The sequence below is a fragment of the Elephas maximus genome, chromosome 11, assembly GCF_024166365.1.
Source record: "Elephas maximus indicus isolate mEleMax1 chromosome 11, mEleMax1 primary haplotype, whole genome shotgun sequence".
In the NCBI taxonomy this organism is placed as follows: domain Eukaryota; kingdom Metazoa; phylum Chordata; class Mammalia; order Proboscidea; family Elephantidae; genus Elephas; species Elephas maximus.
In genome coordinates this window covers 86,407,060-86,426,566 of record NC_064829.1, presented here as the reverse complement: position 1 = coordinate 86,426,566, position 19,507 = coordinate 86,407,060, and the positions used below count along the sequence as shown (strand labels likewise).

At 50.4% G+C, this 19,507-nt stretch overlaps 1 protein-coding gene across 5 annotated transcripts in view; it reads right to left on the bottom strand.

The window, feature by feature from the left end:
- Positions 1–19,507, bottom strand: part of NFATC1 (nuclear factor of activated T cells 1) — a 122,438-nt gene that overhangs the window by 48,941 nt on the left and 53,990 nt on the right. For all 5 annotated transcript variants that reach the window (XM_049900240.1, XM_049900242.1, XM_049900243.1 and 2 more), the window contains exons 6-8: positions 18,535–18,675; positions 8,383–8,438; positions 3,776–3,908 (exon numbers count right to left, since the gene is read on the bottom strand). In XM_049900240.1, coding sequence (XP_049756197.1) covers positions 3,776–3,908; positions 8,383–8,438; positions 18,535–18,675 — 330 coding nt within the window. The remainder of the gene's footprint in view (positions 1–3,775; positions 3,909–8,382; positions 8,439–18,534; positions 18,676–19,507) is intronic.

The window sequence follows — 19,507 nt, the reverse complement described above, 5'->3', positions numbered from 1 at the left end:
AGGGCCAAGCCAACCAAAAGACCCTTCGAGGCCCAACACTGAGTCATCCACCACAATACCACAGAGCCCTGAAGTAGAGCCCCTTTTCCCTCCACCTCTTTCCTCCAGTCTGACTATCAGGACAGGGAAGGTGGGCTCAGGGAGGGAGGGCAGCGAATATCATCACTGGGAAGCCACTGATAGAAGATGCTCTCAGTGCTGAGGCCGGTGGAGAGAACAGGACAAAGAGGTGGCCCCATGTAAAACAGAACTGTCTGCACTCTCATCTCCCAACACCGAGACTCTCCGGGGTGTCTTGTGGGCAGGGAAGTCCTGACATGCATGTCAGTGAATTTGTGCGGAAGGGCCCTCTCAGGGACCCTGTTCTTAGTGTCACATCTTTGAGGAACAGGGCCGTGCCGGGTGCAGGGAAAGGAAGTTATATGGTGATGTTACCTTTGGTGATACCTAATTCCAAAAGAAAACTGAGAATACTCAATTTCACATATTTGTATATGAAAATGAATTTCACAGATAAGGTTTAAATGGGTTTATTTCCATTACCTTGTACATTATAACAGCACATTTTATGACCTTAAGAAGAATTTGCCCATCTAAATACGCAAACTAAAAACTACCAAGTTAGGCTTCTAGCTTCCTCATTAACAGACATGTTTATATGAATGAATATGAAACTCACATACACAAAGAAGCAAAAACCGACAGGAAAAATAATAGGAGCCTCACAGATAAGGCTAAAGAAAAAAAGAAAGCACCCCTGACAATCCGGTTACTGCTCCCACAGTCGATACAGCACCTGCCTGGCCACTTATGGCCCTTTGCCCTGACTATCCCTTCAGAAACTACAGCTGGTAATTCTGTTTGAGGTGGTGTGCTTGCCTAGTGGAACGCGTGTGTATGAGAACACCAAGGTATGCATATTAGCTCTAATCGTACAGTCCTTTGAAGACAATGCCGCCAACAGCTGAGGAGCTGTATAGTGAGAGGCCTCAGCCCCAAATATGCGGAAGGCCACAGTGCCCTGTGGGAAAAACACTAGCTAAAAACTGGATGCCTAAGCTCTGTCTTCTCACTCCCTCATTTATTTACTTAAAAATGTGAAAACTGCAGGGACGGATGGCTGCCCTGTGCAGGCCCGAGTCCATGTGGCCAGACTACAGTGACCATGTGGCACACATTATGCATGTTCCCGGGACGTGATGGGCGCTGGGGAGGTACCTGAGCAGGGGAAGGCCAGGCCAGGCCAGGGAGATCCTGGGGTGCAGGGTGGGCATGGGCTTCAGGGGGCTTCAGGGAGGGGAGAAGTGGTGGGAAGTGAGGCTGAGAGCAGCCAGGGCCAGGCAGATGGTGCCCCGGTGCCAAGGAGTGTGGGGAGCTGCCCCACAGACTAAGGATGGATCCTTCCAGCTATGGGGGACAGTGACTCGGCTGTTCACACCAGGTGAGGCTCCATGCTGGGACAGATATGAGGACCGAGCCTGGTCCAGGTGAGACACTGACAGGAAGCACAGATCACGGGGGGTAGGAGAATGGGCAGGGGCAGACACACTTAGAATCAGAACTGGCAGGCACTGAGACAACACCCGGCCGTGGATCGTGAGGAGGTGAAGGCCTTTGGTCAGACACTGGGTGGTGGCCTCAACCAGGGGGTGGGGGGTGGAGGTGAAGAAATGTGGCTGGACACCAGGTGCTGGCCTCAACCAGGGAGGGCAGGGAGAAGTAAAGGCATGCGGCTAGACACTGGGTGGTGGTCACAATGGGGGAAGGGACATGGGCTCAGCCCACTTGGCCTTACCGTCTCCTATGCACCCTTGTGGGGCCTCGGTTTCCTCAGCTGTAAGCAGGGCATGCATGTCACCCTCCTAGGCCCTCCACTTCTAACACCACGTGTGGCTCTATGAACACGCAGCACCATGTATACTTGTAGCAGGAGATGCAAAATGCCAAGTAAACGAGGAAAAAAATGAGTGTGCGTGCTGTTTTCTAAACTGCTTTGGAGAGCAATTTCTCTTTATAAGGCCTAGGTTTTCCTTAAAACATTCAATTTTTGGCCAACCATGCTTGAAGTTTAATTAGAACAATCATATTTTTCCAGAAAAAAAAAACTATTTCTTTTGTAAGATACATTGAACCTTAGTCCACGAATGGGTGAGGTTCACAAACCATGTGCAATACAGATCACAAAAGTCCAAAAGGAGTCACAGGTCTCGGGAACAGCTTGCCACGGGGTTCATCTGAGCACAGACCTGCAGACAGTCGTACACGTGTGTCTAGAGTCCATTTTATATACACTCCCTGGATACGATAACTTTACAACAAAATCATAATATCTGAACCTTGAATGGCATCGCCAGCATCTAACTGGTAAAAGCTCTAGCAGCTTAATCAACATAGATATTCTAGGGCTTTCTTATCATCTAAAACCAGTTGCTGTCGAGTCAATTCTGACTCATAGTGACCCTACAGGACACAGCAGAACTGCCCCATAGGGTTTCTAAGGAGCAGCTGATGGATTTGAACTGCTGACCTTTGAGTTAGCAGCCTGAGCTCTTAACCACTGCACTACCAGGGCTCCTTCTTATCATCTAGCCTACTGCAAATGCTATCTTACATTTGGGGCAAACTGTGGCTTTCCAAAAAAATCCTGGTTTTTATTAAAATAACAACGTGACTGCTTCCACGATTTTTTTTTTTTTTAGCGTATACAGTGAAACCTGTGAGAGCTAGAACTCAATGGGACTGCCTTGTTTTTCCAAGTCTGGAAAGTCTTCTACCTTAACAGGGTGCAGTCTTATCACTTTTCTATCATTCTCTACCAGTGGAAAACATTTGAGTTTTCTTTCTCTCACAGGTTTCCACTTTACACAGTTTCCGGCTTTTGCAGGTTTTACTGATTTTCCCTCTTAAATTATATGAATCTCTTCAGTTTTGAGAACAAAAGCAACACTATACAGAGGTGGCTGAAATAACTGAACTGACCAAAATCACCATTAATGAAGTCCCAGCTGGCCAAGACCAGGGTTCCGTGTGCCCCACGGGAAGAACTGGGGAACACCTCCCTCCTCGGGAGTGAAAAAACAAACTTCACTCAGTGTTTCTTTAAGCAAACACCCTAAAAGGTAGATGAAGTCACTGATTTCTTCAAGGTGACAGGCGCCATCACCCAGGTGTGTGAGCGAACATTTGAATGAGGAGGCTTCCAGATTGCATGAAGGTACTGCTCCATGCTGGAAGTTCCCCTCGCAAGGAGGGAAGCTATTCCTTGAGGGAGTGCTCCACGGGGTGTGGGCAGGAGCACAGCAATCATTCATGCCCACTAATGGCCATTTGAGGCTCTAGCCTTCAGGCTTAATAGCAAGGGTTTCTTTTTAAAGGCACCTGCAAAATCGTGACAACTATTTGCTTTTCCTCCTTAAACATCTACAGAATTTCAATACGCACCAGCAGCACCTCAGATTTTGAGTAAAGAAGAGCTGTGCTCTATTTTCTCTGCTGTTACGTATTTGCAAGCAACCAGCAAAATGATCAGTATTCATTCCGAGATTGGCCCCCTCCCTTGCCCCCCATAGTAATGCAGGAAAACGCATGTAAGGTTTCACTTTTTTTTTTTGAGGAAACCGATGACATGGTCTTGCTAACAGGGTAATAGCACAGTGTCAATGTACAGTACGAGCATGTTATTTTACAGCAACATCATCTGCTTGTTTCTGCGTCTTTTAGAAAAAGCATCCCATCCTTTCATTTTCGGCAGTTAAGTTTAGAAAGACAGTGTTACCATTAGCAGGAAGGTAGGTGAAGTGCTGGTACTGGCTTCTCTTCCTCTTTCCGTTGCAGACGTAGAAATTGACCTGAACCGGGCTGGTGATTCTCTGGTTGCGGAAAGGTGGGATCTCAACCACCAGCGAGTTCTGAGAGAGACATAAACGGGAGGTGTTAGTGCCTTACAGGTGAAAACGGGCTTGAACTTGGCTCTCACACACAGCCTCTCTTCCCGAGGCTCAGTGGTTCAGCAGCTTTGCCAGCACAGCCAGCAGCAAGCTTGTTAGAGCAAGCACCCACATGGGGACCTCGAATGGCTTCTTGTGATTCCTGCATGAGCAAGCGTGCATCAGAAGGACTCCCCATTCCGTGTGTGCAGGCTGGCAGGTGCAGGAGCCAGTGCCCCCATTTCCTGAGGTGATGTGTGGAGGTGCGGGTGGGTGCGGGTTCACCTACGAGGCAGCCATCAGTGAGGTCAGGTGACCCAAACCAGACTGAGACCACAGTCCCAGCGTCCACTGAGCCAGGTAAGGTTACCCAATCTATGCCTGGGGAGTGACAGGTGAGGCTGCTCAATTGACATCTGGTCAGTAAAAGGTCCCCAGAAGGCCTGAACTGAGCCTACCTATCTTAAGATTAAAGGACACTATCATTCGCTGACTTGGTGGGAGACAGTTCTCCACGTAGCAGGTAGCTGTTTGGGTAACAGGCAATGCAGAGGGGCTTCCTGGAGGCATCCCCAGGACAGCAGGGGAGCACCACCTCTTAGCCGTCTTCACTGCCTCCCACAGACCTGACCTGACTCATCTGAGGCCTCCCCAACTGGGTCTCTGGGGAAATCTTTATGAAAATGGCCAAAACACATAAGTCACAGACTCCCGAAATCACTCAAGTTGAAGGAAGTGAGACCATTGACCCTCGAAAGATCTGGGGGACATGGTAGATGCCTAAGAACACAAAGACTGCTTGGTGTAAAGAGCCAGAAACAGAAGGACGAATACTGTATGACCCCACTTGTACTGCACGTCTCGATTAGGCAAATGTATAGAGAACGTTTAGTAGTTAAAAAAGTGAGTCCCACAGAGGTGTTCTAACACATGTCTGAACATGCTATTTAATACCAAACAATGTCTACTTGTTTTTTTTCCACCTGGTCTCACAAAGAATTTGGAATGACAAAAAAATAAAAACAAAACCCCAGCAAAATAGCCAGTGTCTGCTGTTGTAAAAAGAAATTCATAAATCAGAATTTCCCTTTTACTTATCTTAAATGTGACCAGGATACTGGTCTGTGATTGCTTTGTAAATACACTGAACATCCTCTGTAATCTAAAGACGTACACTCACATGTTTAGGATCTCAAAGATACAGAAAAGCCCTGATGGAAAGCAGACAATTTTGACGTAAACAGAAGGGCAGGAACCAGGCCTGAGTTGGTAACAGGAGATCAGAGGTGTCTAGGATTGAAGGCAAAAAAAAAGGGAGTAAAAAAGCATCGACAGACTAGTAAGGTTTATGCTGGTTACTGCTACCTTCTGTGTTTCTAACATAAGCATCAGTAGCATTTTCACAGAGCCGTGCTCTTTAAGCGCAGATATCATGGGTTAGCGGGATGTTGTGCGGGACAGTGATGGGACAGAGGCCCCAGAGGGACTGCTGACTCTGCTCTCAGCAGGCCGTTTCACACTCACACCAGCTCACATGCATGCACGCACGCGCACGCACACACACACACACCCCGTCCTGGATAAGGACGAACTGAGTGGGAGAGAGGAGCCCTGGTGGTACAATGGTTAAAGCGCCTGGCTGCTAACTGAAAGGTTGGAGGTTTAAACCCACTAGCCACTCCACAGAAGAAAGATGTGGCAGTCTGCTTCTGTAAAGATTACAGCCTAGGAAATCCTCTGGGCCAGTTCTACTCTGTCCTATAGGGTCGCTACGAGTCTGAGTGGACCCAATGGCAACAGGTTTGGGTGGGGAGTGGGAGAGGCCCTAAGAGAGCAGGAGGGTGGCCACGCCCCTGCTGGCCAGCACGGAGGAAGAAAGCATAGGAGCTGCACTGTATCTGTGGGGTCTCTGACATCCTTACCATGTCTTTGCTTTTGTTATCATGTGATGTCCCTTGTACAAGTAGGGAAAAAGCATAATAAAAATTCATTGTGTCACTTCTTAAAACTGGTGTAGCTTGCTAACCAGCTTAATAGCAAAACTGGTTGAGTTGTATTAACAATAAAACCTTAGAGCAATAAACATAGAGAAGGGAGCAGGACTTCATGTTGTACACCTTCCTTTTAAAATGAGGACCTTGGATGCACGGAGCACACTGCCAGGCTGCAGGACGCCTGGGGCCATGGGGCGCTGGGAGCTGTGGGACACCGAGGTCAGAGACATTGGACACAGGGAGATGGCTGCTGGGGGTCACAGAACAACGGGGGCTCAGACAGCCCGCGGCCCCCTGGATAGCCTGTGGCCCCCCCGACAGCCTGCAGCTCTCAAGCAGCAGGTCTTTTGATGCTCTGCTGCCGACTTTTTATTTTGAAGAAGCACCAGCACTCAGACATCCATTTGCCTGAGTGTCTGTCCCTTATCAGAGGTGGTCCAGAAGAGACGGGGTTGATGGCACCAAGCACAATGACTTAGGACTAAAGTCAGGCGCTCTGTCACACCGCACACTGGGCCTCCACTGGGCACGTGGTGCCACCATCGCAAGCCACCAGTCTCAGCTTCATTGTCACTAGTGTGTGGAGGAGGGGTCAAGAAGAGAAGACACTGCTCTGGGGTCTGCTGAGAGTTCAGGGACACAGATACATCACAGTGCCTCCTCAGACACCAGGTGAAGAGGCATTGCCTTCATAGCAGGAGAAGTGGGAGAAAAGGGAGAGCAGACTCCCGTACAGAGAGGAGAAGCAGGAAGGAGAAGCAAGGAGAATCCACAGAAGGCTGAAAGGGAGCAAGGAGGAGGGCCCTGAGGGAGATGAGGGCACTGAGGAAGAGTAGGTTGCTGAAGGAGAGGCGGGCTCTGAGGGAGATGAAGGTTCTGAGGAAGAGAAGGGTGCTTAGGAAGAGGAGGCTGATGAGAGAAGGAGGGCTCTGAAGGAGAAGAAGATGCTGAGAGGGGGAGGGCACTAAGGATAAGACAACAGCCTCCTTCTGTGGGGGCCTCGGAGCCCCCCTGTGTCCGGGTACCCTGCAGGCCAAAGTGAAGGGGCTGTAGACCATGTCAGGGAACGCCCCCGCCCCCAGGGCTTCCTGTTCACATGGTTCCAATTGTCCAACATCTAAAGATAACTCTGAGGAAAACGTTAAGTATTTTACCTGAATCCCATTCCTGAACAATTTAACTTCCCACACACAGAATTTGGAAGATACACGCCACCATTTTCCTGCCCTTTCAGGAAAAGGATACCTCTCCCTGTTAGTGGCTACTTGATGAGCCACAGAACTGGGGGAACTTGCATTTCTTTGAAAATAACTTGCTAGCTAGCTGTGGCATGTTTCATATTAGTCCAAAGTGTCCTGCTGCTTTTCCAGGACTGAGTAGAAAACTAAAAAACAAAACAAAAAAAACCCAGCTCTACAAGTCATCCACCAAAGAAGTGAGAATTATTTCTTTGGCACCTACTGTGTATGAATGGTGCCAAGAAGGACATAAAACTGTACATGTGAGTCTAGGAGGGGAACGTGGACCCCACAAGCCTGACAAGAAGTCCCAGGACAACCACTGCCCCCAAGAACCACGCATGTGCTGTTCTGCAGCCTCCACATATATAAGCCTACTGCCTGCTGGCAAAGGGAAAAGCGCATCTGAGAATATGTGACTTAGCGTCTATCTCATGTTCAAACCAAAGTCTGCCAGGAATGGTGGTAGTTTGGTCAAGGATGAAGAATAGGAAGTCCCTGCCCCAAGAACTGAGTGTCTGTACAGGGCAGGCTGGAGGGCAGCAGTACCGAGCAGGCACCCCCATCCCACCTGGGGTCTTGCACTGAATCTGGTGACCAGACAGCAAGAGGACAGCAGACCAGCCTCCGTATGGGACACAGATGGACCTCATGTGGGATGCTTCCAAACTGCTGAGTGGTGCCTGTGCAGATGTGTGTTGTGACCAGGCTGGTTTGTCTGCTTTGTGTTTCGGCACTTCCTGGGTGGGAAGGCCCCATTCAGACTCTCTTCTCCTGTGGTCACCATTACTGTTCTAAGTACCTATACCGTTGTTGTTGTGTGCTGTTGATTCAGACCCATGGTGGCCCCATGTGACAGAGCAGAATTGCTCCATAAGGTTTCCTAGGCTGAAATCTTTACAGGAGCAGACTGCCAGGTCTTCCTCCCATGAAGCCACTGAGTGGGTTTGAACCACCAACCTTTCATTAGCAGCTGAGCACTTAACCATTGCACCACCAGGGCTCCTTAGTCCTCACCCTAGTTTGTATCCTTGTGGCAGTTGTTTCAGGAAGTGTTTTACAATTGCTTTTAGCACCTGTTCTACTACTTTATCTATCATTTTTATTAGTTGCTTCCCTTAACCAACAAGAACCCTCATGCCACCCCTGCGGTCTCCAGCCCCAGGCCCACAGACTCTCGAGAGCACACAGCATCACGGTGTGGCTGCAGGCGGCAATACTTACTGGCTTGCACATTTCTCTGTCAGTTTTTGCTTCCATTTCCCAGACATGGTGACCATCTAGAAGAAAGGGGATATAAGAAAATCTATTACTTAGGAGGGTGATGGAACATGCCATCCCTAAAGATCTTATACCTAGATCCGGGCAAAACGAGGCTCCGGAGAGGTGAGAAGACACCTGAGTATGAGGACCCAACCCTCCCCAACTGTGGCTTCTGTAAAGGCCACATCTACCCGAGTGTCCTAGAGAGTAGCAGAAGGGGAAGCCTCTGTGTCTGCCATGTCTGCCACGTCCACCGTGCGTACGAGCTTACAAGCCACTATGGTGCTCGCACCCCCTTGCAGGACTTGGCACCTCACAGAACATCCTCAGAAAGCTGTCTCTCTCCCTACGTTCACCAGCATCTTGCCAACACCAGCATCAGTCCTGAGGGGTTATTTCACCCTGATCTTTTTAAGGGCATGTACACAGGAGAACACAGCCTATCCAGGTGGTATGTGAAGTGAGCTGTGACTGGAACGAGACCCAGCTTGCTTCCTAGTCCACATATGGAAAGTAAAGAATGGCCTCCAGGGCCTGGGAGGAGGTGCTGCCACAATGGGGAATTTTTACAAGGACTTCAGGCCCAGGAACCCGGACTCAGTACTCATTGGACGTGAGTCTGCGCTGCCCACGGAGACACGGCTGCAGGAAATAAAAGTCACTTCTTTGACTATTTCTTGCCACATCAGGACACATAAATGCAAAACACAAGATATTTTTAACTTTACCCCAGTAGCTGTTTGCATGTTTAAAAAAAGGCCTCGGAAAGGCCTGTGAAAGGAGGCCTTGTTCCCAGCACTGTGCGCAGGCGGGGCGGCAGGACAGGGCTACTTGAAGGGTGGCCACCGCCCGGTGCCAAGAGATCCCCCTGCTACCGGCATGCTGCCTGGGGACCAGCTTAGGGAAAGTACTTTGAATCAACAGATGTTAATTACTTATGGAGGCCTCTCCCCTCCCCGCCCCCGCTGCCATCTTTATCTTCTCCAAAATGAAGTCGGTTCAGGGAAATCAGAAGCTACACACATGTAAGACTTTGCTCCGTTATTTTCAGAGAGGAGGGTGTGTGCCTGTCACAAGCCCTAAACTACAAAGACAGGAGAATGCCCACCTGGGGGCGGGGGTGGGGGCAGAGGGGGTGGGAGCAGAGGGGGTGGGGGTGGGGGATACGCTTGTAATAAAATCTCAGAAGTTGGTTTTTGTAAAAGGTAGTGAGAAAGTTGAAGATTAGTTCTCTGAAGAGTAATTTTGATTTCTTTAACAGAGGCGGCGGAGGGGGTTGTAAGTTAAGCAGAAGGACCCTAGGCTCTGATGCCCCCTCACCAAGGCAGGTGCAGCCCTGTATTCTCCTGGGGTTAGGAGCCCTGCTTTCCCTGAGCCCCTGAGCATACCCAGTCTGGGGGGTTTGCTGCTTCGTAAAATTCCTGATGACTTTCAGAGCAACAACTGTGTTTTTAGTCTCCTGGTGCTTTTTCCTAGAGGAGAGCTGGGTCTGGTCCCATGTCATATTCCCTCGCCAAGAAGCTCTTGAGTGGGCGGTGTGTACCGGGACTTCTGTCGTGCAGCCCCTCTCCCCACGTCGCTGTGGGCGTGGCTCACTGAGGCTTCCTCTGCCCCCACGCCCGCCCCCTCCAAAGGACAGCTTTGGGTGTGAGGATCTCACTCATACAGTAAACCTGGCTGCTGCTGGTCTCTATCCCCAAGGAGCAGTGGTAAGAGGCCTGGTTCAAGTTTCACCAAGAATTCCCTAGCAAGCGCCCAGGCTTTGCTGTTAGACTTTGCTGTTAGAAAGGAGCTTTGGGAAGGGCAGGGGACACCTTGGAGGGGAAGTGGGGGCTGGTGGAGGAGGGGGCTGGGACCCACCAGTTCATGGCATTCAACCCACTGGATCATGAGAAGGAGGAGCCATTGGAGGCAGAGACGCAAGCGGATGGATGCCTGCTCTGTCCTCCAGCCAAGAGGAAGCCACTAGCACTCCTGCTTAACCCTGCTCTGGGAGAAACCCATGGCAGTGCTGGCTCCCCCAGCAACCATACTGTGCAGGCTTAAACAGAGCAACCAAATTAAATAAAAAGTGGGGACAGAGCCATTTGAGGGGACCTATCTGTAAGGAAATATGTCCACAGGGGAGAGAAGTATTTTTACTACAGGACCCACGGGGGTCCCCCAGAGGCCACTGACCACACAAGTTTCCGTGGTGAGCCAGCCACATCTTCCCAGAGGCAGCTCTTGCTGGCCAGCCACCAACAAAAGTACTCCAGGCAACTTATACTTCTGCAACATGCAAATAATTCAAATTACAGACATAACACGTGGCTAGGGCAGAGGCGTTGCAGACGTTCCCGTTCAGGTTCTGCTCCTTGTAGCCACGAGCACACACTGCCATGGCTGCTCGACCTTCCCCTCCTTCCCGCCCATCCCAGGACGGGGTGGACAATGGCTATCTGCTCTTTCTCGGTCTTTGTGTGTTTGTGATTGTTCCAGAGCCCTGAGGAGGGAGGCATCCGGCTCCTCTTTTTCTGCTTCAGGTCATGCTCTACTGTTGCCTCTTAAACAACGAACGTACTGTAGCTGCTTCAGGATGAGACAGGCTCAGGCAGTATGAAGACGGTGAATAGTTATGGACTGTAGGAAACGTAAGCATGGCTCAGATTCCCACCAGCATCACAGTGACTGAGTGATGGCGACCTGCTTGTCACTGGTAGAAGTCAGTGGTCCCGCCAGCCCCGCCCACAGGGCTGCTCTGAGCAGCTGATGAGGAGAGCCGGCCTGGCCAGGAAGGGCGATGGCTGAATGGGCCTTTGTGCTCGGCCTTATCGGCTCCTGGGTTCCTCAGTAGGAAACTGCGCAGCAGCCCAGAGTAAAAATATTCCAGATCATTAGGGAATTCCCTGTGAGTGAGTCACAGGAAAGGCTTCCCCGCCACACCCAGCGAGAAGGTTTCCACGGCGACAGGGCCATGGGCCTGCTCCAACACCACAGGCAAGAGGAGCTCACAATGCCAATTAGTCACAGGCGAGGCTGTTCGGCGCGCCGGCTCTTTCCACACGCGGGGCACCAAGCTCACCCAGGGCAGAAGAGCTTCTCTGAGACACATGCTATTATTCTCTAATCATCCTTGGTATACTAGCATTATTCTTAGATGGTGTGTGACTGGGTTTCTACACACCAGAGAATAAGCTCTGAATAGTTACAGCTCTGTGAGGTCACTAGGATTAACACATATTAATTGAAGTGGTCTTACGGTCATACAAATTAAAAGACAGAACTGAAACAATACAACACACAGATCAAAAGGAGTCATAAGTGGAAGGGCACCGACATCCATTCCTCAGACCCTGACCCCTACCCTCCTGCTCCCTCTGCCTCTCCCACCCCCTTGGGCCCTCCTAGCACCCCCGCTCTACCCCTCCCCACTCCCTCAGACTCTCCTGTTAATGGGAAGCCGGGTCATCTGCAGTTACTCAACCGTCTCAGTGGAGATACAGCAATCTCTCAGCTGCACAAACACTCATTCTTCTTCTTGGCTTTGTTTTGTGTGCTTCAGGAGAGTGGTGCAGTATTTATCCACAGACGTGCATGAAGTGCCCACTCTGAGTCTGGCACTCAGGGAAAAGTGTAGACATGACAGACACAGGCCTTGCTGTCGCTGAGCTTATGTGCTACCAGGAAGACAGGCGGTTACACTGCTACTGCTGTGGGGGCCACAGACATGGAGAGCACTTGGGGTCTGGGACGATTCCAGGGGCATCGACTCTCCCATATTCAGACCTCCTTCGTCAGCTGGTGGGTCAGATGATGAGCAGAGTTCCCTGTGCACTAGGCTTTTATCTCCTTCTCATCCTCACCCACCCCATCCTAATACTCCCAACACAGTCTCACACAGACAGAACATTATTTCTTCTGACCAGTCTTGCTTTGCTAAGCAAGAGACTCTAGAGTAAAAAAGAAATTACCCAGCTACCCTGGAAAACAGTCTAACAGTTCCTCAAAAAGTTAAACATAGAAGTAGCATGTTGCTGTTGTTAGGTGCTGCCAAGTCAGACTCATAGCAATCCTGTGTACACCAGAAACAAATGCTGTCTGGTTCTGCGCCATCCTCACAATGGTTGCTATGTTTGAGCCTACTGCTGCAACCACTGTTGTCAACCCACCTCATTGAGGGTCTTCCTCTTTTTCTCTGACCCTCTACTTTACCGAGCATGATGTCCTTCTCCAGGGACTGGTCCCTCCTGATAACATGTTCAAAGTATGTAAGATGAAGTCTTGCCACCCTTGCTTCTAAGAAGCATTCTGGGTGTACTTCTTCAAGAAAGAGTTGTTTGTTCTTCTGGTAGTTTATGGTATATTCAATATTCTTCACCAACATCATAATTCAAAGGCATCAATTCTTCTTTGGTCTTCCTTAATCATAGCCTAACTTTCACATGCATATGAGACAACTGAAAACACCATGGCTTGAGTCGGGAGCACCACAGTCCTCAAGGTGGACATCTCCGCTTTTTAACATTTTAAAGAGGTCTTTGCAGCAGATTTGCCCAATGCAACACATAGTTTGATTTCTAGACTGCTGCTTCCATGGGCATTGATTGTGGTTCCAAGTAAAATGAAATTCTTGACAATATTTTCTCTGTTTATCATGATGTTGCTTACTGGTCAGTTTTAAGGATTTTTGTTTTGTTATGTTTAGGTATAATCCATACTGAAGACTGTAGTCTTTGATCTTCATCAATAAGTGCTTCAAGTCCTCTTCACTTTCAGCAAGCAAGGCTGTATCATCTGCATATCGCAGGCTGTTAATGAGTCTTCCTCCAATCCAGACGCCGAGTTCTTCTTCATATAGTCCAGATTCTGGGATTATTTGCTTAGCATACAGACTGAGTAAGTATGGTGAATAGAATCAGCATATGACCCAGCAATTCCATTCCTAGGTGTACACCCAAGAGAAATGAAAGCAGGGAATCAAACAGAAGTCTGTACACCAATGTCCACTACAGCACTACTCATAATATCCCAAAGGTGGAAACAACCCAAGTATCCATCAACTGATGAATGGATAAACATAATGTGGTATAAACACACAATGGAGTATTAGCTGTAAAATGGCTCTTGGCTGCCACATGAGAGGCCAGACTTCACTGCTAAAAGACCTTCTGGGAAAACCATGGGGAGGGAGACAGAGCCAGCCATCCTGGCTTCCAGCTGACCTGCCAGGCCTGCAGCCACAGGAGAGACTGCTGGAAAGACCAGCAGAACCGCTCAGCTGAGCCCTGCCCCAACTGCATGGCTGTGCACACATGACATGGGTGCTGCTTCATCCATTATGTGATAGTGGGCATGGTTTACTGCAGTAGAAACCAAAGCAGGTTTCATTCATATTTTCAAAAAATTACAATTGGACGGACAGGTCACTTTGCAAAAAAGGAACTATATTCAACTGTATCATTATGAACTGGCTGATGCTCAGTGTGACGTGACTAAATTTCAAAACCCTTCATCTTCTCTATGCCTCAGGTGAAGGGAGAATGATACAACGTCCAAAGGAAAGTGAGTTTATGGCACATGAAGGTGTTTTCTCAGTATTTTCATTTATATGGGACATGAGTGTGCTTCTTAGGTCAGTTAGAAGGTTAGTTATTTCAAATACATGCACACACGTGCAAATATGCACACATATGTGCAAGCATGTGTCCTAGTTCACAGATCTGAAAAAAGAGGGCAAGGGATGGTCAACAGGAGAATGCGGATGCTCTAGTATTGACCTCTCACACTGAGTACCTGTAGGTCTGACACGGATGGCCTCACGTCAGAGTGTGGACTGAGAGCTGTCCCCATGGAGTGTGGCTGGCATTGAGTGCCCTCACAGCAAACCTGCTTCTCGATGAACAGCCTCCATGACTTCCATCATTGGAAAACAGCACCTGATATGGAAGCCAGAAAACTAAAACCCTTCAAGGACAGGCTTACTCAACACTCAGACCTTTTACCCGGCACACAAAAGCTGCAGTGCTCTTTGCAAAAGCCCATTATTTACGAAGCTCAAGCCCTGTGAGTAGGGGAGCACACCAACGCCGCTTCTCCAGAACTCCTTTTCACTTCACGACCACACCCAGGGCCACGGCAGGCCCTTCTGGAGGGTACATTTCAGGCCCCCAACATGACTCCACTCTGTTCACCGCTCCTTCCTGAGGATCTGTCTCAGCCTCCAGCCCACTCCCTGCCCCAGGATGACTGCTCATGGTCTTTCCAGAGGGTCAGTCTCAGGTCACAAGGATTACTCCACTCATGGTCCTTCCAGTGGGTCCATCTCAGGGTCTCTATGATGATTCCATTCACGGTACTTCTGGGGGAGGTCCGTCTTAGGGTCCTCAGGACAACTTCACTCATGGTCCTTCCAGAGGATATGCCTCATGCCCAAAGGAGGACTCCTCTCTGCTTGCTGGTCCTTTCAGAGTGTCTGTCTCATCCCCAAGGTCGGCTCCACTCACAGTCCTTCCAGAGAGGCCATCTCGGCCCCAAGGACAACTCCACTCATGGTACTTCCAGGGGGTCTGTCTCAGCCCCAAGGATGGTTCCACTCATGGTCCTTCCAGAGGGTATGCTTTACACCCCAAGGATGGCACCTCTCTGCTTGCTGGTCCTTTCAGAGGGTCCATCTCAGGCCCCAGGATGACTCCACTATGCTCACCAGGTACAGAGATGGAGGGTAAGCGAGCACAGGCCCTACTCTCACCCAGCAAGTCCCAGCACGCTCCTTCCTCTGGGACCCCTCTGCCTGAGTCACCAGGAGAGAAAAACTGAGCCGTCCGCAGGGAGGGTGGGTCAGCACCCAGCACAACAGCCCTGTGAGAGCAGAAGAAACCACTGCTTTAGAAACTTCTAAAGCACTTCCAGCACCAAGGCATTTTAAACCCCAAACTGAACAAACCCCGGACATGGTACCCAGAACCAGGCCAAAAGGATTCCCTGCAAGGTAGGTTTCCACGTCCCAGAGGAGGAAGGCATCCACTGCTCCCCGTAAGGTGAGTTTCCACATCGCAGAGGAGGAAAGGTGTGCCAAACCAGCACTAGAGCTTGCCTGTGACCTCGCATGATGACAGTGATCACAGCTATAACTTCCTGCTGCTTCTAGAACAGGTGGATGTGCTGGGACGCAGAAACAGCAGCGTCCTTTCTGGCAAAACCCGTTTTCATCGCCTGAGCTTAATAACTTTCTCAAAAGAATCAACTCACTGGGAAGAAATGCCTGCCTTGTTCTGTCTGCAAGCAGTGGTTTGAAAACAAAAACTTAAAACATCCCAGATGACCTGTCAGAAGACTAGCAAGTAACTGTGTTTCTAATTTAAATAGAGTTAGTGGTTTCTCCAGAAATACATCGGAAAGAGCCTCTCCACAGGGGGTGAGGCGTGGGCACGGTTATGCCCACACACTGCAGTGTCAGGAATGTCACACATGTCAGCTTGGCCCGAGAGTCATCTGTGCCTTTCGTTTGAAAGCATTCGGTTCACATGCATACATTCGTGTGCATGAGCAAGCAGATAATCTCACTTCAATATCAACGTTGAGTGACAAACATCCAGCACACAACTGCAGTATTCAATCGATATGTTCATTTGCTCATTAGTGGGCATGGGATCACAGCATGTCTCATCATGTTGCTGCTAGTTGCTGTTGAGCGACCCCACGTATAACAGAACAAGATGTGGCCTGGTCCTGTGCCATCGTCACGATTGGTGGTACGTTTGAGTCCACTGTTGTAGCTATTTCGTCAATCCATGTCATGGAGGACTTCCCTCATCTTCACTGACCCTTCACTCTACCAAATACGACATCCTTCTCTAGTGATTGGTCTTCCCTGATGACGGGTCCAAACCAGGCACTGGTTCACTGGTTGCTTGTTTTCCAGATGCCAGACATGGAGCTGGCACGGTAGAACTCAGGTTACAGACCCACCCTTGGCCTCTCAGAGCAGCTGGGGAAGACAGACCAACATGAGACGGCCGAGCTGGCACTCAGCCCAGAGAGGAGGGCAGGGCAAGTGTCCAGGGAACTGGTGGCATGCCGAGCTCTTAGGATGAGGAAGCCAGGTGAAGAGGGCAGGGAAGGACCTCGCAGCAGTAGAGGGTATGACCAGGCCAGAGTGACAGTCGGACATTCATGGGTGGAGCCTCCCCATAACCAGTTGGGGGGCTTGCACTGGAATGCTGTGGCTGTGTACCCCACAAGGGCCTAGATTGACCTGAATGAGCTGGACATTCCTGGGCCAGCAGAGGACCCAGCCCAAGGTGGAGTCCAACCCCTCTGCCTGAGAGTAGATGGATGAAAGGCATTTGAAGGTCTGCTGTGCAGGAGACACCCCAATACCCCTATTGGGCCACAAGGTACCATAAGTTGGGGAGGCAAACAGTAAGAAAGCTGTTTGGAGCCTCCCTTGTGGAACGGAGCCAACATTGTGATCACAAACGTCTCGTGACCGAGTTCCTTTCCCAATGTGCACCACGTTTAAAACCCTGCAGGCTAAACCACCTCAGAATCAGCCTCCTCAAAGAAGGGTGTCAAATAACGCAGACTCTCCTGCTTACCATCACACTTGGCTGGGTTTTCTCTGCAATTTAAAGCATGTTTTCCAATTATGTGCATGATTACATAGGCAAGCCGAGGTAAGGGTGGAAGGCGTTTACACCTATTTTGATTGAAGTGCCTCCATCTCTGGCAAACTGTACAAAATCAAGGCCCCATTATGAAGGTGAATGCCTCAGTGATTCCAGCTGATTAGACTGAGCACCGGACAGGCCGCTTTCAGGGCAATTTCAACTGGAAAATGTGAAACAGAAAAGAAAGCCACCAGCCCCCACAGGCCCACCCCCTTCAGCCCCCAACTTGGTTTGGAGCGGACAGGGCAGTGCTATGAGACCCCACAGGGGAGCAAGGCAGGGCCCAGGGCAGAGGGGCAGGTCAGGCAAGGACAGTGTCCACATCTGTGTGACCCACAGTGAGGGTGAACCAAAGCACAAAACCACGGCATGTGTCCCCATGATGGGGCAACTTACCTGCCTTATTGGCTTTTACTGGAAACCACAAATGTGCAATTACAGACTCCTTGGCCCTCACACCTTTGCCTCTGTCGGGGGGCCCCCACTGAGACCAGGCAGACGAGGGTGCAGGTTACCATCATAGTCACCCAAGGAGCCATCAGGGACCCCAGACACTGAGATCCTGGTGACCTCAAAGAAAGGGTCACTGTCCCACAGACAAACAGCTTGAGGGCCTGGAGCTTGGTAAGAATGAGCTTGACTCGTACCCCTAATCAATCAGCTAGGCCGCAGAGCTCCCACCCAGCCCAGAAAAGGCTGCCTAGAAGGGCAAAGCCATTGAAACTATGGCCAGTCCCCAAAAACAGTGACACTGAAACCCCCACCTCATCCCACCAAGTTTATAATAGCCCAGGGGCAAACGGGGCACCTCAAATCTGTCCCGCACTGAGACACTGAGGGGACTAGGGGCTGCAGGCAGGCGGCTCCAAAGCAGCCAGGCATGAATGGGCCCATGGGCTTCCTGCTGGGGCCTGTGCACACAGGTGCTGGTGGGCACTGCAGTCACCAGCCAGGAAAAACAACCAGGAAAAGCTTTGCAGCAAACACCAGCAAGAGGGGAACTGGAGATGCTGACTGGAATGTCAGTGTGGCAGGCCAGTCCTTGCCCTCTGCACCAGGGACTGTGACTGCTAAGAGGCCTCGCAGGCCCCTGCATGGCTCTAAGCCCACAGTGCTCAGACATGGGGCTGCTCCTTGATGCAAATGTGATCCAAGGAGAAGGGCCCAGGGAGAGCAAACACCTTCCTTCTCCTCCAGCCCCTCCACCACTGACAAGGACACTTGGGAGGGAGGGCCACGGATGACTCCAGAAACAGGCTAACCCCTCCTGCAGCATGAGGTGGCCACAGAGCTCAGGCCCTGGTGGAAATATGAGGCACTGTGCCATGGCTTCGAAGCCCTGTACCGCCCACCCATGGTGCCAGCCTGCAATTAGTCGTCCCAACTTCATCCACCCAGGAACCAATTTCCACCAGTGCCCACAATAGAAAACATGCAGACAGCCTATTTTTAAAGGACATACCTGGTGCTTTCTCCACGAAAATGACTTTTGAGTCCTGCAGAAAGTTGTGTCCAGAGAGCACCATCTTCTTGCCGCCCATCACAAGGTAGCTGTCTGTGCTCTGCTTCTCTACCAGCGGCAGCTCCTGGGCTGATCTCTGGGCTGGGGGTGGTGGGGGGAGACACAGGGCAGTGTGAGTACAACTGTGTGGACCGGCCCAAGGCAGCAATGCCACCTCTGAGGATGGCGGGTGGGCAGTACACGCCTCCCTGCCCCATCATTAGTCAACCCGTCAAGAATGTGCGCTGTCCTGTCTGTATTTACAGGAATATTACAAACGCTATCATTCCCAAATGAACAAAGGTGCAATTCCATCCTCCACTCTGGAGTCCTTCAAAATGGTTCTCAAGAAACAATCAATAATGTTCTCCTGAATAAAATTAGCCAATTCTGATCCAAGTTACAGCAAGGACACTGATACTTAGGGGTAAATCACGTATCTAGCCTGTTCACCTTGGACACCAGGCCCTTCACTCATATGGGTGTGTGTACACAGACGTGTGACGAGGCAGGTCTGTATGCTCAGAGGGTGGGAGGGAGTGAAGACGCCTGGCGGATGAGGTACTGAAGGGCTGTGGCAGAGGTGGCCTGCCTGGCTGAGCCCCTTCTGCCCCTAGGGCACCTGACCTTCTCTGCCACTCTCTCTTGGGCTGTGGAAGGGAGGGCTGGGAGTGACGGTCTGAGGCTGGGGAAGTCGTGGTGCTGCGTGCCTTGTATCACCATTGACCTAATTTGCTAAAATATCAACCACAGGACACAGGGAACCTTGGTTCCCCGTCACAGTCCATAGCACTGTGTGGAAGAAAGGCGGGCGGGTGCTGAGCCGAGGCACACAAGGCCCACCGAGGAATCCACCACACAGGAAGGAGAGAAAACCAGGAGTCACCAAGGGAAAGAACAATGTCCCACCACTAGTTTTATAAATGCTAGCTCA